General features: G+C 44.8%; 1 protein-coding gene across 3 annotated transcripts in view; it reads left to right on the plus strand.

The window, feature by feature from the left end:
* The first annotated feature begins 2,978 nt into the window (after nucleotides 1–2,978).
* The window catches only part of LOC129836401 (glutamate receptor ionotropic, delta-1-like), a 376,214-nt gene continuing 352,920 nt past the window's right edge, over nucleotides 2,979–26,272 (plus strand). For 2 of the 3 annotated variants that reach the window (XM_055902508.1, XM_055902510.1), the window contains exons 1-2: nucleotides 3,131–3,575; nucleotides 13,081–13,236. In XM_055902508.1, the coding sequence (XP_055758483.1) occupies nucleotides 3,497–3,575; nucleotides 13,081–13,236 (235 nt within the window). In that variant the 5' untranslated portion in view covers nucleotides 3,131–3,496. The other variant, XM_055902509.1, reaches the window with a different exon arrangement.

Raw genomic sequence — 26,272 nt, forward strand, 5'->3', positions numbered from 1 at the left:
TTTGCTGGTTGCTACATGATTCCTTATGTGTTATTTCATAGTTTGATGTCTTCACTATTATTCTACAATGTAGAAAATAGTCAAAAAATAAAGAAAAACCCTTGAATGAGTAGGTGTCCAAACTTTTGACTGTTACTGTATCTCAATGGGTTACATTTGGACCCAAAACAAACACTATGAACAGACCACAAAAATAATCACTTGGATACAAATTGGTTTATATGGAATAATGTTTCAAAAGCCTATACATACATTAACTACTTGAAATAGAATCAGTCCTTGAGTCCTCAAGAGGCAGCATGTATGGCCCTACCCTTCTGTTACATGCTAAGTGCCCCCAGGCTCACAGTAATCATCTTTAACGATTATGCCTTTTTCTTATATTTCTATTTGCATATGAAGTAGCTTAACAAACAGAATATATGATAACCCACTAACTCTTTTGATCTACTGAAATTACATTCCCATGCCATCTACAGTACATGCAGACAGGTAAGGGTCATTGGAGTCAGATTTGTATTATGTATTATGTTGTACCTCTAAATTGGATGTCTCTTACATGTTACATGGGTAAAATGCATAGCGAGGGTGTGGAATTAAGCTACTGTAGGCTTCCCCAGAAGGATTTCTTTGATGATTCCAGTGCCTCTCAGACATGGTATATGGACCAGCTCTAAAAAAATTGATGGTTACATGGGTGGGAGCAGCAAATTAGTCAGCCATGCGATGAATGTCATAAAACATTCCTATACTCCCTTTCAGTTCACCCCTGATCTGATAGTTTCTATACTTTATCAAAAACACTCTCTCATCCATCCAAGTATGAGTGTGAATTAGATAATGGAAAGTCAAAACTTTATGAAGTTATTGGACATAGCACACATGCATGCCTAAGTCTAGGATTTAATGGGCTGGTCCTACTCCTGAACCATAAAGCATGCTCAGTTTCTTTATTGAAAGTTCTTCATTGTCCAGCAATTGGCATACTCTGGGTCTGGGAAACAGGTCCTACGTAAATCTCTCAACACGATTATGATTATTTGTGTATATCTTAGTTTGACAACTTTATAAATAATTTAGCATCCTAGTACAGGTCATTCACTAAATGATGGTGGGCTCATTTAATCCATAGAGGTTGACAGAACCAGTTATTTCTCAGTAAAGCTGTATGCAGCAATCTTCAGTAAATTTACATCACCTAACCTCATTTATTTCCCCACTCCTCTGTTACATAATAACACACTTTGAATGAAAGAATGCGTTTGAAAAATAATACTAAGATTCTGAGACTTGTTGTTTTATGATGCGCCTCAGCGCACCTAGGAGAGAGGGTGAGTTTGGAATATGCTGGTACAGTCGTAGTGCATAGAGATGGCCACTAGGGACGGTATGTCAGCTGTAATTTGAACGCAACTTTAGGGCATTGGCGCATGGATGTATGTGTTCCAAATGGACAGGGTGGGAGTTAGATGGGTGACGTAGCATACATATATGATAGTCGTAGAGGTGGTGGAATGATTGAGGTGAATATACAGATGTATGATCTTAATTTGACCTGTATTGTTGCAGGAAAATAATCTTGCAGCAACAGGAGTTTATTGTTTAGTCCATAATATTTCTTTATCCTGTGGTTAGGCTATTAGCTGGTCAAAATGAGGCTACATGAAAAGTGGAATACGTTAACACTACCATGTGTTTTCATTGAATTTATGTAAATCAAAAACATTTATGTAATTCCTGCAAAGCAGGAAAACTCTCAGCAACAAAAGAGTGATCAAATTAAGATCCTACATTTGTAGCCTACAACTGGGCGAGCTTGGTTAATGTTTCAGTCTAATGTAAGCTACGCATGTTAGACCAAATGATGTGTCCTATTGAAGTTATGAAATTCGACAAAAATATACAACCGAATTAATTTGTTAGACAACTCAATCAATTATTTAAATAACAATTTCAATGTAAAAGTATTTGAATGCATGCATTCCTTCGTTGTCTGCGATCTACAGGTGATTGCTCCTTCAGTCAAGTCAAGCGGTCCTGTAGCGTATTCCAAAGGCTCTGTCCACTTTCGTGGTTCTGAAAGGCGACGTGACCTGGTAGATCTAACCAAACAATTACAAGATATTTCCGTTTATGCTCAGTCACAAGAAATATCCTTTAATTGTAAGATTATGCCTATCATGCATCTTCATCTTGCACTTGAAACCTCTTCTCAGCACCTGTTCCCTTCTGTGAGCGGGTAAAATAACAAATGAAATGCCTAATTTATACCCATCCTCTTTAAATCTATGGAATTGTAAACCTGCATAAAATTGGATTCGGCTCAATATGACATGACATTGATTCATCCTCAGTTATTAGCATATAGGCATTCAACAATTACCATACTAGTTATCGCCACAGGAGTGGCCCATTAATTCGTTTGTTCAGCGTTTTGTGAAGAGACTAATCAATCAGTCAGTCAAGTAACGCGTAAAGGCATAATCGATCAATCAATCAATCAGCCTTCATTTGCATATGTCTGTAGTTCCTCAATCTTCGCTTCTGGCCAAATCCCACTGTTGCCAAGTCAATTAGGCTTTCTCGCTGGCTGTTTCCTATGACCAGAACTTCTGCGCTGAAAAATGTTAAGTTCTGTCAAATGTCCATCATCCATCACTTTTCACCGGTGATCACCTTATGGCTAGATCCCCTTCTTCGGCTCAACATCTGCGCCCGCGTCTTCTCTCACCCCGTTGCTCTGCTTTTTTAGTTTCTTGACATTAGCCTATATATCAAATGATAACTTGTAAATCATAATGCATTTTGGCAAGCAGGGGCAGAACCATATAGCCTAATCTAGTTTTCGATCAGACTACCAATGTATATCATGTAGGCCTACCGCAATAAGACTATATTCAGTGTTTGCAATTATTTAGTAGCCTTCATCCAAGCATACACTGCATAGTTGTCTATCAGCCTCAAGGTAGGCTACTCTAAAAACACTGCGCTCTGCCCGCGTCTCTCTCCGGCTAGAACAAATTCCATTTTACCCGGCTTCTCCGGACAGCACGGATAAGTGAAGTCTCTGCAGTCACGTGGGTCGGGCGAACAAGCGATTTCACGATTCAGTGTGTGTATGTGAGTGACTCTCTTTCTTTTTCTCTCTCTCTGTGATTACAGGGGGGTGTCCCTCCGCATTTTTGCAGCTTGCCATGCTTTTAGACACAGTGAGCGCTGGAGAAGGCGAGAGCGAGAGACGGAACGCCGGGCTCAGTAGCTGTCTGAATACAACCACGGGTTTCCCAACCTTTCTTCCCTTATTTCCCCCTCACTTTCCGTTTAAAACAGTTATTTCCCTTGTTATAAATATAGTTTTTATTTAGTGTTTCCTTCATTTTGAGGCTTCTGAATGACAGTTGTGATTTGTATCGTTTTTGGACATTGTTTGTGGTGACCCATTGGATTGTCGAACAGCCGAGGAAGCTTGGATGAGCTGCTTCGCTAAAAGCCAGAAATGGGGTTGCTGTTGATCTGCCTTTCCCTCTGGATATTGCAATGCAATTCTGCCGGAGCGGACTCCATCATTCATATTGGTAAGGACCCTGGACAGCTATGCGCGGGTTTTAGTGAGACGTGCTTCAGAAACATCTAGAACCATCACTGTGTAGCAGAGACAAATGCATGCGAAGCACGTAACTGTAACGCGTGAAGGGCAGCCTCAGGGATGTTTTGCGGAATAAATAATCTATTTTAACTGCATCAAGTGTATACTGAAAGTTTGGATGCAGTCAATGTTAACTTAAGGTATAGTCTCCTGAACATAACCCTATTTCCACATTGGTGTAGGAAATGTAAACATTCGCCGACGTCATTTTTTTTAGGCTATCAGAGAAAGTCTAGCTAACAAGTAAATGGAGTGGATCGATTTCTTAAATATCAATCATTTAGCAAAGACATGGCATTTATTTTCACCAGTAGCAGTGCCTTTTCCCCCATCAGCTTTTGAGGAATCAATGTCACTTGAGCGGTTCACGGATTGTTATGCCCTCCCCCTCCTAAATCAGACCACAAGCCTTAACTTTTAATGGAACGTGACCGCAATATCAATAGCATTACAGATGGGCTGCCAATAGGTTTTCATTTCATTGTGAACGATGCAATACTGTTATTAAATTGGATCGTGCAGCCTAAACCTCGAGGGAGCTTTTCTGCCAACATATGCTTGATGTTTGATCTGCCAGTTTTCCAGCACCTAAAAAGCATGAGTTGTCATTGTATTGTGGAGACAGAATAAACTCATGATGATACAGAATGTTAAAGAGAGATTGAGGGATTGACATTGATGCCCGATCTCCATAAAATACATGCATAAATACTAAACAAGGATAGCCTTTACTACCACTAGTTAAATTATTTGAAAAACCTGGTATGAAATGGAATTGATATGCCCGACCTCGACGATAAATCCCACACCTTCCATAGCCCTCTCTCTCTCTCTCGCTCGCTCACTCAAACACACACACGCGTGCAAATATATGGTAGTCTATTTCTTTACAAGAGTAATGGATATGCATATTCTCAACAAATAGGCATATTCTCAACACTGATCACAATGCTGTTGCGTAGTTGCACCACCTTTAAAGATCAAGACGAAACACAAGTTTATTACACATTTTTATAATATTAAGCTACAGCTGCATACCCTAAATGTGTCCTTTACTTTGTACTTATCATACGGCATATAGGCCTACATATAATGTATTATTTCACATTGCACTGCTTACCAAATAGGAGCAGCAGGTGCTCTCTCTCTCTCCTCTGGGTCATTCTCCAGGGAAATTGCGGTGCGGTTTTAATATTAATAGACCCTAATAACCCTTACTCGGATGACCCAGATAATACAATTAATCATCCCACTTTTTATTGTATTATGCAACACTTGGTTTCTGGGAATATCTGTGGTTGATCTCAAGTGGGGATGTCTGTATATGTGGCTATTGGGTTATCTCGCTTTGATTAATGTGGGTGTGTCTGTGTCCGTGCAAGTGCAATTGTCTCTGTCTGTCTGTCTGTCTGTCTGTCTGTCTGTCTGTCTGTCTGTCTGTCTGTCTGTCTGTCTGTCTGTCTGTCTCTTTCTCTCGCTCTCTCTCTTGCTCTCTCAAAGATAGTGCTAGGGAACTTAACCGAAGCTACACTCACGCAGTAAATGGCTTTAACGGGATGATATGACAACAGCCAGTGAAAGTGAAAGTGCAGGGAGCCAAATTCAAACAACAGAAATCTCATAATTAAACCTCCTCAAACATACATGTATCTCATACCATTTTAAAGGTAATCTTGTTGTTAATCCCACCAAAGTGTCCGATTTCAAATAGGCTTTACAGCGAAAGCACCACAAACGATTATGTTAGGTCACGGCAAAATCACAGACAAACAGTCATTTTTCCAGCCAAAGACAGGAGTAACAAAAAGCATAAATAGAGATAAAAATGAATCACTAACCTTTGATGATCTTCGTCAGATGACACTCATAGGACTTCATGTTACACAATACATATATGTTTTGTTCGATAAAGTTCATATTTATATCCAAAAACGTCAGTTTACATTGGCGCCATGTTCAGAAATGCCTCCAAAATATCCGGAGAAATTGCAGGGAGCCACATCAAATAACAAATACTCATCATAAACTTTGATGAAAGATACACGTTTTACAAAGAATTAAAGATACACTTGTTCTTAATGCAACCGCTGTGTCAGATTTTAAAAGCTTTACGGCAAAAGCACAATATTCAATAATCTGAGAACAGCGTTCAGCCACAAAACGAAGCCATACAGTTACCAGCCAAATTGTGCAGTCAACAAAACTCATAAAAAGCATTATAAATCTTCACTTACCTTTGCTGATCTTCATCGGAATGCACTCCCAGGCCTGCCACTTCCACAAGAAATGTTCGTTTTGTTCGGTAATGTCCATCATTTATGTCCAAATAGCTATTTTTGTTAGCGTGTTTGGTAAACAAATCCAACGTCAGGAAGCGCGTTCACTAAAAGCAGACAAAATGTCAAAAAGTTCCGTAACAGTCAGTAGAAACATGTCAAAGGATGTATTGAATCAATCTTTAGAGTGTTTTTAACATAAATCTTCAGTAACGTTCCAACCGGAGATATACATTGACTTCAGATGTGCGATGGAACAGAGCTCCCTCTCATGTGAATGTGCATGGTCAAAGCATGGTCAGGTCATGATAGACCTGACTAATTCCTGTCTCCTTCGGCCCCACTTCACAGTAGAGGCATCAGACAAGATTCTACAGACTGTTGACATCTAGTGGAAGCCGTAGGAAGTGCAAAATCATCCATATCCCACTGTGTATTCAATAGGGTCTTGGTTGAAAATCGACCAACCTCAGAATTCCCACTTCCTGTTTGGATTTTTTCTCAGGTTTTTGCCTGCCATATGAGTTCTGTTATACTCACAGACATCATTCAAACAGTTTTAGAAACTTCATAGTGTTTTCTATTCAATACGAATAATATGCATATATTAGCAACTGGGACTGAGGAGAAGGCAGTTTACTATGGGCACCTCTGTGCACCTTTCATCCAAGCTACTCAATACTGCCCCTGCAGCCATAAGAAGTTAACAAGTCACATAATAAGTTGCACTGTGTGCAATAGTGTTTAACATGATTTTTTTAAGACTACCTCATCTCTGTATCCCACACATACATATAATTGTAAGGTCCCTCAGTCGAGCAGTGAATATCAAATACAGATTCAACCACAAAGACCAGGCAGGTTTACCAATGCCTCACAGAGAAGGGCAACTACATGTATTGTAAATATATTTTTTTTAAAGCAGCATTGAGCATGGTGAAGTTATTAATTACACTTTGGATGGTGTATCAATACACCCAGTCACTACAAAGATACAGGCTTCTTTCCTAACTTAGTTGCTGGAGAGGAAGGAAAACGCTCAGGGATGGATCAACAACATCGTAGTTACTCCACAATACTAACTTAAATGAGTGAAAATAAAGAAGCCTTTACAGAATAAGATGCATTCTAAAACATGCATTCTGTTTGCAATAAGGCACTAAAATAAAACAGCAAAAATCGTGGCAAAGAAATGTACTTAATGTCCTAAATACAATGTGTTATGTTTGGGGCAAATCCAACTGTCACGATCGTGTGGCGGATTAACGGACCAAAATGCAGCAGTTGGAAAATAAGCCATCTTCTTTTATTATAACACGAAGATGAACACAACTCAAAAACACTTTAACAAAACAACAAAACAACAAAACGACCGTGAAGCTACAAACGTTGTGCACAAACATACAGGCTACTAACGTTCTTACATAGACAATTACCCACAACCAATGAGAGCCTATGGCTACCCTAAATAAGGCTCCCAATCAGAGACAACCGAAATCAGCTGTCTCTAATTGGGAACTCATTCAGGTAACCATAGACTCTCCTAGATAACTAACCAACATAGACAACGCTAGACATATACACTCAACACAAAACCATCTACTACACCCCATAACCCCTTTACCAAATAAACACCCAAAACCAACAAAACATAAACATTACCCATGTCACACCCTGACCTAACTAAAATAATAAAGAAAACAAAGAATAATAAGGCCAGGGCGTGACATAACCCCCCCCTTGAGGCGCGAACTCCGGGCGCACCATACACAGTCTAGGGGAGGGTCTGGGTGGGCTTCCCTCCACGGTGGCGGCTCCGGCTCTGGTCGTGGTCCCCACTTCACCATAGTCCCTAACCACCTCCTTAGCTTCTTCAAAATGACCCCTCTCCACATTAATCCCATTGCATTAAGGGACAGCTCCGGACTAAGGGCCAGTACCAGGGTAAGGGGCAGTACCAGGGTAAGGGGCAGTACCAGGGTCAGGGGCAGTACCAGGGTAAGGGGCAGTACCAGGGTAAGGGGCAGCACCAGGGTAAGGGGCAGCACCAGGGTAAGGGGCAGCACCAGGATAAGTGGCAGCTCCGGACTGAAGAATGGCAGCTCCGGACTGAGGGACTGCAGCTCCGGACTGAGGGACTGCAGCTCCGGACTGAGGGATGGTCCATGGCTGGCTGACGGATCTGGCTGCTCATGGCTAGCTGACGGATCTGGCTGCTCATGGCTAGCTGACGGATCTGGCTGCTCATGGCTAGCTGACGGATCTGGCTGCTCATGGCTAGCTGACGGATCTGGCTGCTCATGGCTAGCTGACGGATCTGGCTGCTCATGGCTGGCTGACGGATCTGGCTGCTCATGGCTAGCTGACGGATCTGGCTGCTCATGGCTAGCTGACGGATCTGGCTGCTCATGGCTAGCTGACGGATCTGGCTGCTCATGGCTAGCTGACGGATCTGGCTGCTCATGGCTAGCTGACGGATCTGGCTGCTCATGGCTAGCTGACGGATCTGGCTGCTCATGGCTAGCTGACGGATCTGGCTGCTCATGGCTGGCTGAGGGATCTGGCTGCTCATGGCTGGCTGACTGATCTGGCTGCTCCTGTCTGGTTGGCGGCTCTGGCAGATCCTGTCTGGTTGGCGGCTCTGGCAGATCCTGTCTGGTTGGCGGCTCTGGCAGATCCTGTCTGGTTGGCGGCTCTGGCAGATCCTGTCTGACGGACGGCTCTAGCGGCTCCTGTCTGGCTGGCGGCTCTAGCGGCTCCTGTCTGGCGGACGGCTCAGTAGGCTCATGGCAGACGGGCGGCTTTGCAGGCTCATGGCAGACGGGCGGCTTTGCAGGCTCATGGCAGACGGATGGCTCAGATGGCGCTGGGGAGACGGATGGCTCAGATGGCGCTGGGGAGACGGATGGCTCAGATGGCGCTGGGGAGACGGATGGCTCAGATGGCGCTGGGGAGACGGATGGCTCAGATGGCGCTGGGGAGACGGGCAGTTCAGTCATCGCCGTGCAGACGGCAGACTCCTGCCGGCTGAGGCGCACTGTAGGCCTGGTGCGTGGTGCCGGAACTGGTGGCACCGGGCTGGGGACACGCATCTCAGGGCTAGTGCGGGGAGAAGGAACAGGGCATACTGGACCCTGGGAGCGCACATTAGGCCTAGTGCGTGGTGCCGGAACTGGTGGTACCGGGCTGGGGACACGCATCTCAGGGCTAGTGCGGGGAGCAGGAACAGGGCATACTGGACCCTGGGGACGCACATTAGGCCTAGTGCGTGGGGCCGGAACTGGTGGTACCGGACTGGGGACACGCATCTCAGGGCTAATGCGGGGAGCAGCAACAGGACGCACAGGACTCTGGGTATACACAGGAGGCTTGGTGCGTAATTTAGGCACTGGTGGTAAAGGGCTGGAGACACGCACCATAAGGCTAGTGCGTGGAGGAGGCACCGGTTGTACTGGGCTGGGAACCGTCACAGGAGAGTTAGTACATAGGGCTAATATAGGAGGTGCAGGACTAGGGAGGCGTACAGGAGGCCTGGTTCGTGGGACTGTCCTTTCCAGACGGTTAGCACGCACATCAGGACGAGCATGTAGAGCTGACTCAGGTAACCTCACATCCCGCACACGCTCTGTCGGGTGGATCTTGTGCCTCACGCACCAACACAGCAGCTCCCTCATTTCACTCTCTTCCAACCTCCCCAATAAATCCTTAACCGTCTCTGCATCATTCCCATTGCTCCCCTCCAATCTCAGCCCGACTGGCTCAGGTTCCCTCTTAGAGGAAGCACGGGAAGCACGGGAAGTTGACGCAGTTCTCCCATCTGGACTCGCCACATTCCCCATGAGCCCCTCCCCAAGAAATTTTTGGGTATTACTCACGGGTCTCCAGCCTTGCTTCCTTGCTGCCTCCTCATATCGCCTCCTCTCGGCTTTCGCTGCCTCCAGCTCTTCACGAGGGAGGCGATATTCTCCAGGTTGAGCCCAAGGTCCCTTTCCTTCCAATTCGTCCTCCCATCTCCAGAAATCCTGTGTAGGTAGGTCCTGTTGCCGCCTTCCATGCCGCTTGGTCCTATGGTGGGTAATTCTGTCACGATCGTGTGGCGGATTAACGGACCAAAATGCAGCAGTTGGAAAATAAGCCATCTTCTTTTATTATAACATGAAGAGGAACACAACTCAAAAACACTTTAACAAAACAACAAAACAACAAAACGACCGTGAAGCTACAAACGTTGTGCACAAACATACAGGCTACTAACGTTCTTACATAGACAATTACCCACAACCAATGAGAGCCTATGGCTACCCTAAATAAGGCTCCCAATCAGAGACAACCGAAATCAGCTGTCTCTAATTGGGAACTCATTCAGGTAACCATAGACTCTCCTAGATAACTAACCAACATAGACAACGCTAGACATATACACTCAACACAAAACCATCTACTACACCCCATAACCCCTTTACCAAATAAACACCCAAAACCAACAAAACATAAACATTACCCATGTCACACCCTGACCTAACTAAAATAATAAAGAAAACAAAGAATAATAAGGCCAGGGCGTGACACCAACACAACACATCACTGAGTACCACTCTTCATATTTTCAAGCATTGTGGTGGCTGCATCATGTTATGGGTATGCTTGTCATCGGCAGGGACTATGGAGTTTTTTTTAGGATAAGAAACAGGAAAATAGGATAAGAAACAGGAAAATCACAGGCAAAATCTTATAGGAAATCCTGGTTCAGTCTGTTTTCCAACAGACACTGGGAGACAAATTCACCTTTCAGCAGGACAATAACCTAAAACACAAGGACAAATATACACTGGAGTTGCTTACCAAGAAGACATGGAATGTTCCTGAGTGGTCTAGTTACAGTTTTGACTTATTTCTGCTTGAAAATATATGACAAAACTTGGAAATGGCTGTCTATCAATGATCAACAACCAACTTGACAGAGCTTGAAGAAATGTAAAATGAATAAATATTCTACAATCCAGGTGTGCAAAGCTCTTAGAGACTTACCCAGAAAGAGACTCACAGCTGTAATCACTGCCAAAGGTGATTCTAACATGGATTGACTCAGGGGTGTGAATACTTATGTAAATAAGATATTTCTGCATTTCATCTTCAATAAATTTGCAAAAATTACTAAAAACATGTTTTCACTTTGTCATTCTGGGGTATTGTGTATAGACTGGTGAGAAAAACATATATTTAATACATTTCGAATTCAGGCTGTATCACAACAAAATGTGAAATAGTCAAGGGTATGAATACTTTTTAAAGGCACTAACATATGTAATTGTTTAAATAGTTTTTGAGTGGGCAACATATACCATCATCTTAAATTGACATGTTGAATTATTTTGCAATATAGCATTATTTTATGTTGCGCTAATTTCCCTAATGGGTACCTGTGTACCTTACAGTACACAAGCTTGCATTTCCACCCCATAAAATTGAGTGGAATTGCACACAAGATTTACCTCAGATTGGCGATATCAGTATAAAAGTTTATAGTCATCACTATGACGTAAGATCAATTGATTTAAACAGATCAATATCTTTGGTTTTGTACTGTTGATTTTGTCACAGGCTGGGTTAATTTTCTAACTCTCAAATGGCATGAACATTTTTGGGGGTCACATATTTGAAAGTCAAACTATCACTTAAATAGCAACCAACATTTGTCACTGCTCGCAGGGCCGGATTACCGCAGGGAACGTGCCTCAGGGCAGGAGGGGTGGTTAGACCCCAGATATCATATTATGGCAAAATGTGTAGAATTGCACGAAATTAGCTTTAAAACTGGCAACACAAAACACTTTTTTGGGGGGGAAGGGGGTAGTAGTCCGGCCCTGCTGTGTCAAGATTCATTGAAGTTAACTAACATAAAAAGTGGTGTGTGATGGCAGTCTCCCGGAATCATCATCTGACATTCCAAAATATAAATGTAAAAGTGTTGCATTACACTTATCGTGTTGGCGACCCACTTGAAACAAAATGCAACCCTTCAAAATGTAGCTAGCTGTCTTCTACAAATTGTCCTCTAAACAGTGATGTACACATTATTCCCAGATTCCGTGTGTTTTTTGAGGTGTGTTAGTTTTAACAGGATGTGCACCTTATCTCCCCCCTCTCGCTTAATTGATTTCAAAGCGATAATCGATAGGAGTGATTGACAAAACAGTGTTGCGTCTCTCTTTCTGTTTTGGTGACCCCCGTATCAAAATGCAACATTCTAAAACGTAGCTGACTGTGTTCTGCAGGTTGTCCTCTAACCAGTGATGTAAAAACAGTGCATATGCCCCTTGTACAAATACAAGCAATATGATTACAATTGTTACAAGTGTACTGTAGATAGTACATTTTATGTTTAGGTTTTCAAATACATCCTGAATTGTTTCTGCATATTGGTTATTGATTTGGACACTTTAAAACTGTCTTTTGACGTTGGGCTATTTATCAAAATGTTTACAAGAAGCAGTGACAGAATCATGTTCAACTGCAGTTTTAGGAATATAAATTAAACTTTCAATCTTAATTTCCAATGGTATTGTACTTAATCAGGTAAAAACTGCTGAATGAGTACAAAAACGTGCTGTGATTGATTTATTTTGATTATATAGCAGAAATCACCAAAACGGGTTTGCCCTGCCTACTCACAGGTCCATATGTGAAATAAATCCCATTGACAGTTTCCACATTTGTAGGCTACTATACAGCCAAAGCTTGTGACTCTGCCGCACTCCACTGTTCTATGGTTTATCTTTGCTGCTAATAAATAGGAAAAAGACCCAACCAAAGATCCATGTCTGGAAAGTGATTTGTTTTGCACGCGTTTATGAACATTTGTAATCCCGCCTGTGCTAGAGTGGCTATCAAGAACCTTTGACAAGGTTAGCCACTCTGCCTACAGTAAATACGTAGCCTTAATACTATTGATTTAGGCATCCGCATCCAAATAGCGCATATACCATAAAGAGCAATCGATAAGGTAGTTCAGTGTAAACTGCATCATCATTTAAAAATGGATAGATACTATGCTGGATCAAGTAAACCTGTTGGTGAATGAAAAAACCATGGGCACAGTTCACAGTTTATTTTCCCACCAAATAAGTGAGCCTATATTGATTTATTTTGCTCCAACAGGTGCCATATTTGAGGAAAACGCTGGAAGGGATGACGAAATTTTCCAACTTGCCATTTCTGACCTAAGTCTCAACGACGACATTCTACAAAGTGAAAAAATCACCCACTCTGTAAAATCTATCGAGGCTAACAACCCATTTCAAGCAGTGCAGGAAGGTAAGTGACCCGGCAGAATATTTTTTTGTATCGATTGCTTTGCTGTTATATCTAATTGCTTAGGACCGGAGGGTTGGGGACAACATTTCAGCTTTGTGGTTTCTGATGGCATGAGGGTGTTTATATTCTTATCGTGGTTAAAGACTTGCAGGCTGTTGAAAAATCCTTTCAATTTTCTTGTTTCCATAGTTTGTTGTATCTATTGCAGTTTAAATTCTTAGCTAGATGTAAGTATTGAGTCAAAGTTCAGACTGGTGATTATTAACTTAAATCTCTTTTCTCAGATGCAGATAATCAGCTTTAGAATGTGGATAGATTGAATCTCACTTTTTAATGTTGTAGATTCACATCTACAGCTTCACAGTGCTAAAAGTGCTTGTCTCCTGTAGCTTGCATAGTCAGTCAGACAGTGCCGTTCAAATCACTGAGGTATAATACAAACTGGAGACTGCATCCAAGATTTCCGACCGTTGTTTTCAAGGTAATCTACTCATGCTCACCGTCTATATCCAGGATGCGTCCAGTTTATACGGACCAACATCACATGCGCGCTAGCACTCAGTGCGCACAGGGAGCAGCGATGATGTCATCACGTCAACCACAAACATGGCAGACATTGGATGAATATAAAACGTTAATATCTTCGGCTGTGAGTGATGGTGGGGGGGGGGGATAACCCTCAGCAACAATTATTTGAATAATTCAACATCTCAAAATTTACACAAAGGTGATGACTAATGTGTATTTTTATGAATATTCTAATCTGACTTTTCTATGTGGCCGTCAATCAGTTAAATTGCAGTATCGATTCGAAACTGCAGGAGCAGTCAAAACTGTTCTTCTTCTGTAGACCGGAACCCTGGCCCCTTGGTTCAAATATGATGTCACCCAGCAGCTGACATCATCACAATACATCGCAGAGGTTGCCAAAATAAAGGAAATATCAACATAAATTGTCTTTATAGGGTGCTGGGCCACCACGAGCCAGAACAGCTTCAATGCGCCATGTATAGAACTCTGTTGGAGGGCTGCAACACCATTCTTCCATGACTAATTCCATCATTTGGTGTTTTGTTAAAAAATGCTGTCTCAGGCACTGCTCCAGAATCTCCCAGAAGTGTTCAATTGGGTTGAGATCTGGTGACTGACACACACACACACACACACACACACACACACACACACACACACACACACACACACACACACACACACACACACACACACACACACACACACACACACACACACACACACACACCCCTACCTAACTGTAACCCAAACCCAAACGTAAACTGTAACCAAAATCCAAACAATGATGGGCCTGGTAAGAGGCCTCCTGTGGGGATGGGGGCTGGGATAAACATTTTTAAAACACACACACACACACACACTTTAAACCATCTATGCTCCATGGATACCCCTCTTTCAAACTCACTGAGATCACTTCTTCTAGCCATGGTAGCAAAAATAATGGGCAACTGGGCATTTTTATACATGACCCTAAGCATGAGGGGATGTTAATTGCTTAATTAACTCAACAACCATACCTGTGTGGAAGCACCGGCTTTCAATATACACTGAACAAAAATATAAACGCAATATGTAAAGTGTTAGTTCCATGTTTCATGAGCAAAAAAAATACAATAAAATGCCACTTTAAAATGTGCAGTTTTGTTACACAAAACTGAGGAGTATTTCTATCTGTAATAAAGCCCTTTAGTAGGGAAAAACTAATTCTGATTGGATGGGCCTGGCTCCACAGTGGGTCCATAGATTAGGAGTTCACATGACTGGGCAGTGATTTCCTTATATGAACTGTAATTAAGTAAATTGTTAGAAATTGTTGCATGTTGCATTTATGTTTTTGTTCAGTATACTTCATATGCCTCTTTTACGGAAGTGTTTCCTTTATTTTGTCAGTTAGTTGTATATAACTCGAGGAGAACACAATAGTATTAAAACCGTTGTCAAAGGCTTAGAGAAGTTCCCAAAGAGATTATCGACCTTGTCAGACATAAAGAATGGCATAGAAGCATAGAATGAGAGTGGTGAACAATTATAAAACTTTTACATGCCTCCCCAACATAATGGTAACTTAAACGAGGAGTAATTGGCTTATGTTGAAGTTTTTGTTAGAGCTGTTGTAAGGGATTGTTGATTCTATTGAATTGGACTGAATGTTCAGCTAGGCAAACTAAATGTTAGTGGATGATTAATGAACTGGATACTAATATATTTGCCAATGCCATGATGGTGGTATTGAAGGATGTTTCCATGCACTGTGAAAGAGAATGGAACCCTCATGAAATGAACCTATTAGCTAGGGATCTGCTACAGCCATTTAGTCCACTGCATCCTTTTACATTGGCCTTGAATCGAATAGTTACTCCGTTACGAAAGCGCTCAAATAGTAATACCCATTGATTCTTGAAGAGTATAACTGATACTGTAACGGTTCTCCTCTTCCTCTTCATCCGAAGAGGAGGAGCATGGATTGAACCAAGACGCAGCGTGATACTTAGACATGATGTTTAATAAACAAAACAGAAAACACGAACGAACACTTGAAGTTACAAAACAAATAAACGATGTAGACAGACCTGAACGACGAACTCACATGAAACACGAAGAACGCATGAACACGAAAACTGCCTACATAAAACGAACGAACAAACAAACAAACAAAACCGAAACAGTCCCATGTGGCGCAACGACATACACAGACACAGGAGACAACCACCCACAACAAACAGTGTGAAAACACCTACCTTAATATGACTCTCAATTAGAGGAAACGCCAAACACCTGCCTCTAATTGAGAGCCATACCAGGCAACCCTTAAACAAACATAGAAACAGAAAACATAGACTGCCCACCCAAACTCACGTCTTGACCAACTAACACATACAAAACTAACAGAAACAGGTCAGGAACGTGACAGATACATGCCTCATGAGCTTAGTTCAACTGTAGTGTCCCATCAGAACCCAAAATATAACCTTGTTTTACTCCAGCGTTTGTAAAGCATGTAAATATTAACAAACACTCTGTATATAGTATAGCCTTGAAACATGGTTAAAACTATAATTTTGATATCATGGATGGTCAGTCCTAGTATCCATAGCTCTGTCTATGAATTTGAGAGTGGTTACATCTCTCCAAGCCCATTCCTCAGCTTTTTACTAACACAGACGCGGGTTCACTGCTTTGTTATTGTTTAAACTGCAGATTTTAGTTTTAAGTTAATACTGAAGTGATTTTTGCACGATAAAAGTGAGGTGACTTCTATTTAGAAATGTGTTTTCTTATCTCGTCCTAATTCAGAGTCATTGCCTATCATCGAAACATGTACAAAAAAGCAATTTTCTGTTAATAAAGGGCATCTACCGTTACAGCAGGCGATAACTTTCCAGCTCTGAAAGTATAAGAGAAGACAGATGTTTATTTCTGTCTGCATACCAAACAAATCAGTGCAGAAGACTTAAAATATGACAACAACACAAAGGTCTACTGGGTATCAAGGCTGATTGATGGTGAGCCCAAATACCTTTCAAAGGGAACCTACTGGTTGTTCTACACTGGACATTCCCGCTGCTTAGTCTATGATGATTTCCTTTGGTTATTATTATAGCTTACTATTTCCACACTAGCAGTGCTATTTATTTATTGTTGATTGGGGGTGTTTTGGAACTCGGGGCTTACCGGTCGATGAGGTGCCAGGATCGATGAGCCTTCCCGGGACTGGGGTGTGTGTGAGATGAGTGGATGGTTGAGTGGCAGTAGGGTCGTGTTGACCTTTGCTTTACTGTTTTGTTCACATTCACCCTGTGACTGCCACTAAGGACCCTGCCAGTGTACCGCCAGGGAGGAGGAGACAGGCAGGGCTGGGCAGAAGTGTGAGGAGAACAAGGATCAGAATAAGAATGAGCGGGAGTGAAGGAGGAGTGTGGGAAGAGGAGTGCTTAGGAAAGGAAAAGGGTAGGCATGAGGAAAAGACTAAAAGTGAAGGAGAAGATCAGTAGGAGGGTAAGAGGAAAAACAGCTGTTGCATTAGAATACCTATCTCTGTGATCTAGAGGGACTAAGGTGATGAGAGCTTCCATATTAGCATGAAGTTGATCACTGGATGATGAGGTGTGGGTTAGGTGACATCCTTCACGTCAAGACTGATATGATGAAAGGGGTTGAGACCTGTGCATTACTCAAATTTACAAACAATCAGATCAATGACAAGTTAGTTATTTCGGAGTATCAAATAACTGCCGTTAACTATTCACTGCGGCAGATGAGGGTCTATTTTAGTCATCGAGTTGAGATGCAGTAATTTGTTGAGTGCTTTGTACCAATACCCCCCAACACCCACAGCAACTCCATTTACATCAACTCCTCCCAAGGGAAAAGTCAAGGAGAATTGAATTGCTCTAAGCACATAGACTTAGAAAACCCTCCTTCAATAACTGTAAGGTTCACTTTCACCTTCCTCTACTACACGTGCCGAAGGATCAAATGATAGCTCCTTTTAGAGTGTTGGCGTGGCCAATGCAATATCCCCACTAGATTCCCCACTTATGACAACTCATTATTCACAATTCTCTAAACATGATGGAAAGCTGGTCTTTGACAATTATTGTCCAGGCCTGTGGTTTAATAACTGTAGGTAAATCTCCATAATGGATTTGTTTGTGTTTTTATGTCTATTTCCTAGGCGTAGTGAGGAGAATGATCATGTCATCTTTTCCAGGCCTGTTAATTATCCAATGGTTATTTTTAATCCGTCATAAGCTCTTTGATAGGCCTGCAGACACGGAACTGCTTCAATCAGCTAAGTGAGGTCACAGCCGTGGTGTACATTTAACCCTTTCATTTAATCCATGTCTAACACTATTCTTGTAATTATACTGGATGTTTCTGGGCCTGGCTTGGTCAGGCTGCTTATTGTGTATTGATGGTGAATTGTATAGTATGAAGGGTTTACGATAACATTGTGTACTAATACACAGGGCTGCACCTCCGAGGGGCTGTGTAGATTTGCATGACAAACTGCATTGTTGTTAAACAGTAGTTAGCCTGTAGTAAGATTCGATTAGATTTAGATTCGATTTTGGTTGAGGTCTCTGATTATCTTCTTGGCCTTCCTGCTACACCTGGTATTGTAGGTGTCTTGGAGGGCAGGCTGTGTGCGCCCAATGGTGCATTCGGCTGAGCATACCATACCAGCCTCTGTAGAGCCTTGCGATCAGCAGCGGTGGAGTTGTCATGCCAGGCTGTGATGCAGCCTGACATTATGCTCTCGATAGTGCTCCTGTAGAACACTGAGGGCCCTCTGGGACAGGCCACATTTCTTCAGCCTCCTGAGATTAAAGAGTCGCTGTCGTGCCTTCTTCACCACAGTGTCCGTGTGGTTTGACCATTTCAGCTCCTCTGAGATGTGTACGCCAAGGAACTTGACATTTATGACCGTCTCCACGGTGGCCTCGTTGATGAGGCTGGGGGCGTGCCAAGCCTGGTTCCTCCTGAAGTCCACAATCAGTTCCTTTGTTTTGCTGACGTTGAGGAAGAGGTTGTTTACCTGCCACCATACCGTCGGAGTGCCTATCCCCTCTCTTTTAGCCGTCTCATCGTTGTTGGTAATCAGGCCTACGACTGTTGTGTAGTCAGCGAACTTGAGGATGGAGTTGGAACTGTGTGAGGCCACGCAGTCGTGGGTATACAGGGAGTACAGGAGGGGACTGAGGACGCACACTTGTGGGGCCCCCGTGTTGAGAATCTGTGTCAAGGAGGTAATGTTGCCTACCTTCACCACCTTGGGGTGGCCCTTCAGGAAGTCCAGGACCCAGTTGCATAGGGAAGAGTTCAGTCCCAGGGCCTTGAGATTTGTGATGCGCTTAGAGTGCACTACGGTATTGAATGCCGAGCTGTAGTCGATGAACAGCATCCTCATATATGCATTCCTTTTGTCCAGGTGGGTGAGGGCAGTGTGCAGTGCCATGGTGATTACGTCATCCGTGGATCTGTTGGAGGTAGGAGAATTGGAGAGGGTTGGGTGTGTCGAGGAGGGAGGAGGTGACATGGTCTTTGACTAACCTCTCGAAGCACTTCATGATGACGGAAGTGAGTGATATGGGTCAGTAGTCATTCAGTTCAGGTACTTTCCCTTTCTTGGGCACAGGGATGATAGTGGACATGAAAATGTCTGAAAACACATCAGCTAGCAGTATACTATACATGATGCTGCTGCCGTCCAGTTCACTTTGTGCAAGTGTGTGTACATGTGTATGTGCGGCTGTGTTGGTACTTTATACATGCTGAGTTGGCCGTGTGTGTGTTTGTCTGTGCATATGTGTTAAATAGCGTTTTGTTTACTCTTAGTATCCTAGGTGTGTGTGTACATTACTCCTGTACCTTTTACTCACAGCCTATTCTACTATGCATAAATACTGCCTTGCCTGTGCATGTTGCATGTGCATTTTCATGCTGTAGTGACCATGTAGTCTACAGCAGAATAAATCACAGATAGGCCCTTCTTGCCAGAGGTCTATCAGACCTGCAACCCATTGAGACCTGAAAGACACATAGAATATGCATTCGACTATCCCCTTTGGAATGGAGAGAGTCAGCACTGCCTGGCGCTGTAGGTCCTGTCAGAGAATAAAGAGACAAAGTGAGCTGAGAGAGAGTGTGAGTTATGGTCCGGCCCACTGCTCCTAAATGTAGTCACTCTTCTGTCCCTCTTCTCTCCCCGTCCTGGAAAGTGTTCCACTGAAGCGTTCTGTACAAGGGGTTGTCCGCTCTGTGCCTAAACCCAGGCTGCTGCTGTCATTCTTTGGGTGCACTGGGATATGTTGTGTCATTCAGGTCATTGACTCTGCACGTCTCTGAGTTTCTGGGACACCTCTGAATGCATTGAGAGTGCAGTGGAAGTCATCTCTTGGAATCAGCCCTTAGAGGAATTGCTAGCACTGTGAATGAGATTTGCCTTTGGAATTTTACGTGTTGGTACCACTGTTGTATTTAAAAGGTATACACTAATCTGTATTCAAAGGAGTCATCGGCTTCTCTCTAAATGTCACTGCGAGCTGGGATTTCACTAATCTTTTAATTTGGGTATCAGAAAACAGGCTGGCCCTTTTGAAGCATGTTTTTACGTATTGCAAAAGTAAAGCAATGTTATTTGTTTTTTTTCCTGCCTTATTCCCTTAGCGATTGCAAGGCCGGTAATTGCCAGGTTTTCAGGAAATGAAATGGTGAACTTTGGATTCACATGTAAACAGAGTGACTGTAATGCACTAATTAGGGTGTTTCAGGTGCATCATCACTCTCTTTTTTATTTTGTCCCTCATTTCCTCTTGTCCTCCAGCTGATGTGTCTTTTGAAGGTGATTTCTGGTCTTTGGGTGGGGATATTTCTGGGTCACACTGCTACAGGTTGAGTTTTATTTTGGAAGGCAAACAGGCTCTCATGATATGAGGTCTGGTATAAACTACTGAAATGGACCAATTACTGTATGTAATTACTGTATGTAAGATTGCCAATCCCTTTTTTATTGTACAATGTTTGTTGCCATATTATCTATCCACGGGTACTCGCCTGTGTCTGTAGAAATGATCAATTTCAATGATTAACTGAACTAACAACAACATATCCATCTTATGCAGGTTATTTTCCTGCATTTCTCTCCCATGTGACAGTAAGAACAGTGCAGGTCGATATGACAAATGTTTTAACTTTTCTGTGACCCCAAATACTCCTCTCCATTACCTGTAATAGTGATGGAGGTGGTAAAGAGGAAATCAAGACTGATTGGCTCCTGGGAGATGACCTGTTCAATCAGATGGATGCTGGTGATCGACTAGGTCACAAGTCTATGGCGTCATTTCTTTTTTTCTATGGTTTGCTGTGCTTTAACATCATTGAGCTGCTTAAAAAGTGCTTGAGAAATAGTGATGGAGTGAGTGGGGGAGGGATGGAGAGGAGGAGGGAGGGCGGAATGGAGAGGAGGGAGGGATAGAGAGGAGGAGGGAAGAGAGAGGAGGGAGGGATGGAGCGGAGGAGGGAGAAGTGGAGGAGGGGAGGGATGGAGAGGAGGGAGGGATGGAGTGGATGAGGGAAGAGAGAGGAGGGAGGGATGGAGCGGAGGAGGGAGAAGTGGAGGAGGGGAGGGATGGAGAGGAGGGAGGGATGGAGTGGATGAGGGAAGAGAGAGGAGGGAGGGATGGAGCGGAGTAAGGAGGGATGGAGCGGAGGAGGGAGGGATGAGAGGAGGAGGGAGGGATGGAAAGGAGGAGGGAGGGATGGAAAGGAGGAGGGAGGGATGGAGAGGGGGAGCGAGGGATGAGAGGAGGAGGGAAGGAATAGACAGGAGGAGGGAAGGAGGGATGGAGTGGATGAGAGATGGAGAGGAGGAGGGAGGGATGGAGAGGAGGGAGGGATGGCGAGGAGGAGGGAGGAATAGACGGGAGGGATGGAGTGGAGGAGAGAGGGATGGAGTGGAGGAATGAAAAGGAGGAGGGGAGGGATAGAGAGGAGGGAGGGATGGAGTGGAGGAGGGAGGGATGGAGAGGAGAGGAGGAAGGGATGGGGAGGAAGATGGTGGGAGTAGGAGTTAGGGAGGGTTGTGATGGGGGTGTTCAGGGCGGAGGCTTTTTGGGGGGACCCCCCTCCCTCATGCTGAAGTGCTTGGAGGGCAGCATGTATAATTTACTACCCACCACCTGCACTGTTGGCTGCGGAGGACTCCATTCCAGGACGGAAGACAAGGAGCGGAAAATAAGCCTCAGAGTAAATCCTATTAGTGTATAAACAGGAGGCAACGAGAGGAACATTGGCTGCTTGGCCGCTTCCCACTACTCATTCCTTTCAGAGAGATAGAGAAAAAGAGATGGAGGAAGGGTGAGAGAGAGGAAGAAGAAGAAGGGAGAGTTGGAGAGAGAGAGATGAAGAAGAAGGGAGAGAGTTGGAGAGAGACAAGAAGGGAGAGTTGGAGAGAGAGAGATGAAGAAGAAGGGAGAGAGGGTTAGAGAGAGAGCGAGAAATGGAGAGAGGAGAGCTACAGAGGGTTAAATCTTAGGCAATAAAAAAGATCACGTTGGTTCAGCTCACTGCCACATTGACTACAAGGCAGGTTTGTGAGCCTTTGTCTGTGGTATCGCCGAGAAACACTGTTCAACTCAGCATCAGTGAGTGGGCCCATCTGCTACTGGGTCACGCTGCTCTCTCCATGCCACAAGTCCTCACACTCATGCCCAGGCATCATGGATGTATCTGGTAGTGAAGCTATGTAAACCCCCAGAAAGAAACGTAAAACCCCAAACTCTGTTTTTTTGAGTGGAGGTCAAGAGCAGATGAAATCTGAACAAAATGCATGGACATTGGACACTGGACATAATATTATAGCTCATTCCATTCAGACATGCACCACATCTTTTGCCTTTTATTCTATGAATAGTTTTTAGACAACATTGCTTTGAGAGCTATCATGGCTGAAGTCACAGCAAGCTACAAGCTACCAGTGGTGTAAAGTACTGAAGTAAAAATACTTTGAAGTACTACTTAAGTCATTTTTGGAGGTATCTGTACTGTATCTTTTTTGACAACATTTACTTTTACTCCACTACATTCCTAAAGAAAATAATGTACTTTTTACTCCTTACACTTTCCCTGACAGCCAAAAGTACTCGTTACATTTTGACAGGAAATGGTCGAAATCACACACTTATCAAGAGAACATCTGTAACGGCTTTCCTCCTCCTCTTCATCAGAAGAGGAGGAGCAGGGATCGAACCAAAATGCAGCTGAGTTTGTAGACATGATTTATTAACGAAAAAACACGAACTCGACTAATACACTAACAAAACAAATAAACGGTGTAGACAGATCTGAACGACGGACTCACATAACACACGAGAACGCACGAACAGGGAAAAAAGCCTACACATAAATGACACTGAACAAACAAACCGAAACCAGTCCCGTGTGGCGCAACGACATACACAAACACAGGAGACAATCACCCACAACGAACACTGTGAAAACACCTACCTAAATATGACTCTTAATTAGAGGAACGCCAAACAGCTGCCTCTAATTAAGAGCCATACCAGGCAACCCATAAACCAACATAGAAACAGAAAACATAGAATGCCCACCCAAACTCACGTCCTGACCAACTAACACATATAACAAACTAACAGAAATAGGTCAGGAACGTGACATAACCCCCCCCATAAGGTACGAACTCTGGGCGCACCAGCACAAAGTCTAGGGGAGGGTCTGGGTGGGCATCTGACCACGGTGGTGGCTCAGGCTCCGGGCGAGGTCCCCACCCCACCATAGTCAATCCCAGCTTCCATCTCCCCCTAAGAATGTCCACCCTCATCTTACCCCCACAAAATCCTCTTGGTAACATCAACGACAGGGGCAGCACCGGGACAGAGGGATAGATCAAGACAGAGGGATAGCTCAAGACAGAGGGATAGATCAGGATATAGAGGTAGCTCAGGATAGAGAGGGAGATCAGGATAGAGGGGCAACTCCGGACTGAAAGGCAGCTCCGGACAGAGAGACAGCTCTGGACTGAGGGGCAGTCCTGGGTAAATAGCCGCTCTGGGCTAAGGGACAGCTCATGACTGGCTAACGGCTCTGGACGCTGATGGCTGGCTGACTGCTCTCGACGCTCATGGCTGGCTGACGGCTCTCGACGCTCATGGCTGGCTGACGGCTCTCGACGCTCATGGCTCGCTGACGGCTCTGGACGCTCATGGCTCGCTGACGGCTCTGGACGCTCATGGCTGGCTGAAGGCTCTGGACGCTCATGGCTCACTGACGGCTCTGGCAGATCCTGTCTGGTTGGCGGCTCTGGCAGATCCTGTCTGGTTGGCGGCTCTGGCAGATCCTGTCTGGTTGGCGGCTCTGGCAGATCCTATCTGGTTGGCGGCTCTGGCAGATCCTGTCTGGTTGGCGGCTCTGGCAGATCCTGTCTGGTTGGCGGCTCTGGCAGATCCTGACTGACTATCGGCTCTGACGGCTCGGGACAGACGGGCGGCTCTAATGGCTCAGGACAGACGGATGGCTCAGACGGCGCTGGGGAGACGGATGGCTCAGACGGCGCTGGGGAGACGGATGGCTTAGACGGCGCTGGGGGACGGATGGCTCAGATGGCGCTGAGGAGACGGATGGCTCAGATGGCGCTGCGGAGACGGATGGCTCAGACTGCACCTGTCTGGCGGAAGGCTCTGGCTGCTCCTGTCTGGCGTAAGGCTCTGTAGGCTCATGGCAGACGGGCAGCTTTGCAGGCTCATGGCAGACAGGCAGTTCATGCGCCGTTGGGCAGACGGCAGACTCTGGCCGGCTGAGACGCACTGTAGGCTTGGTGCGTGGTGCCGTAACTGGAGGCACCTGACTGAGGACACGCACTTCAAGCCTAGTGCGGGGAGCAGGGACAGGACACACTGAACTCTCAAAGCGTGCTATATTCCTGGTGCGTGGTACCGGCACTGGTGGCACCGGGCTGAGTGCACGCACATCAGGACGAGTACGGGGAGAAACAACAGTGTGCACAGGACTTAGGAGACGCACATGTGGCTTAGTGCGTAGTGCCGGAACTGGAGGCACTAGGCTGGAGACACGCACCATAGGGAGAGTGCGTGGAGGAGGCACAGGGCTCTGAAAACGCACTGGAAGCCTGGTGCGTGGTGTAGGCACTGGTGGTACTGGGCTGGGGCGGGGAGGTAGTGCCGGAAATACCGGACCGTGAAGGCGTACTGGCTCCCTTGAGCACCGAGCCTGCCCAACCCTACCTGGTTGAATGCTCCCCGTCGCCCGACCAGTGCGGGGAGGTGGAATAACCCGCACCGGGCTATGTAGGCGAACCGGGGACACCATGCGTAAGGCTGGTGCCATGTAAGCCGGCCCGAGGAGACGCACTGGAGACCAGACGCGTTGAGCCGGCCTCATGACACCTGGCTCAATGCCCAATCTAGCCCTACCAGTGCGGGGAGGTGGAATAACCCGCACTGGGCTATGCACTCGTACAGGAGACACCGTGCGCTCTACTGCGTAACACGGCGCCTGCCCGTACTCCCGCTCTCCACAGGAAGCCTGGGAAGTGGGCGCAGGTCTCCTACCTGCCCTTGGCCCACTACCTCTTAGCCACCCCCCCCCCAAGAAATTTTTGGGGTCTCCTCTCGGGCTTCCAGCCACGTCTCCTTGCTGCCTCCTCATACCACCGCCTCTCTGCTTTCGCTGCCTCCAGCTCAGCTTTGGGACGGCGATACTCTCCCGGCTGTGCCCATGGACCTCTCCCGTCCAATATCTGGTCCCAAGTCCATGATTCCTGTGTATAATCCTGCTTGAACTCGCGCCGCTTGGTTCTGGATCGGTGGGTGATTCTGTAACGGCTTTCCTCCTCCTCTTCATCAGAAGAGGAGGAGCAGGGATCGAACCAAAATGCAGCTGAGTTTGTAGACATGATTTATTAACGAAAAAACACGAACTCGACTAATACACTAACAAAACAAATAAACAGTGTAGACAGATCTGAACGACGGACTCACATAACACACGAGAACGCACGAACAGGGAAAAAAGCCTACACATAAATGACACTGAACAAACAAACCGAAACCAGTCCCGTGTGGCGCAATGACATACACAAACACAGGAGACAATCACCCACAACGAACACTGTGAAAACACCTATCTAAATATGACTCTTAATTAGAGGAACGCCAAACAGCTGCCTCTAATTAAGAGCCATACCAGGCAACCCATAAACCAACATAGAAACAGAAAACATAGAATGCCCACCCAAACTCACGTCCTGACCAACTAACACATATAACAAACTAACAGAAATAGGTCAGGAACGTGACAACATCCCTGGTCATCCATACTGCCTCTGATCTGGCGGTCTCACTAAACACAAATGCTTCGTATGTAAATTATGTCTGAGTTTTGGAGAGAGCCCCTGTCTATCCGTAAATAAAAAACAAGAAAATTGGCTGTCTGGTTTGCTTAACATAAGGAACGTGAAGTA

This window comes from Salvelinus fontinalis, chromosome 37 (genome assembly GCF_029448725.1).
Source record: "Salvelinus fontinalis isolate EN_2023a chromosome 37, ASM2944872v1, whole genome shotgun sequence".
Classification (NCBI taxonomy): Eukaryota; Metazoa; Chordata; class Actinopteri; order Salmoniformes; family Salmonidae; genus Salvelinus; species Salvelinus fontinalis.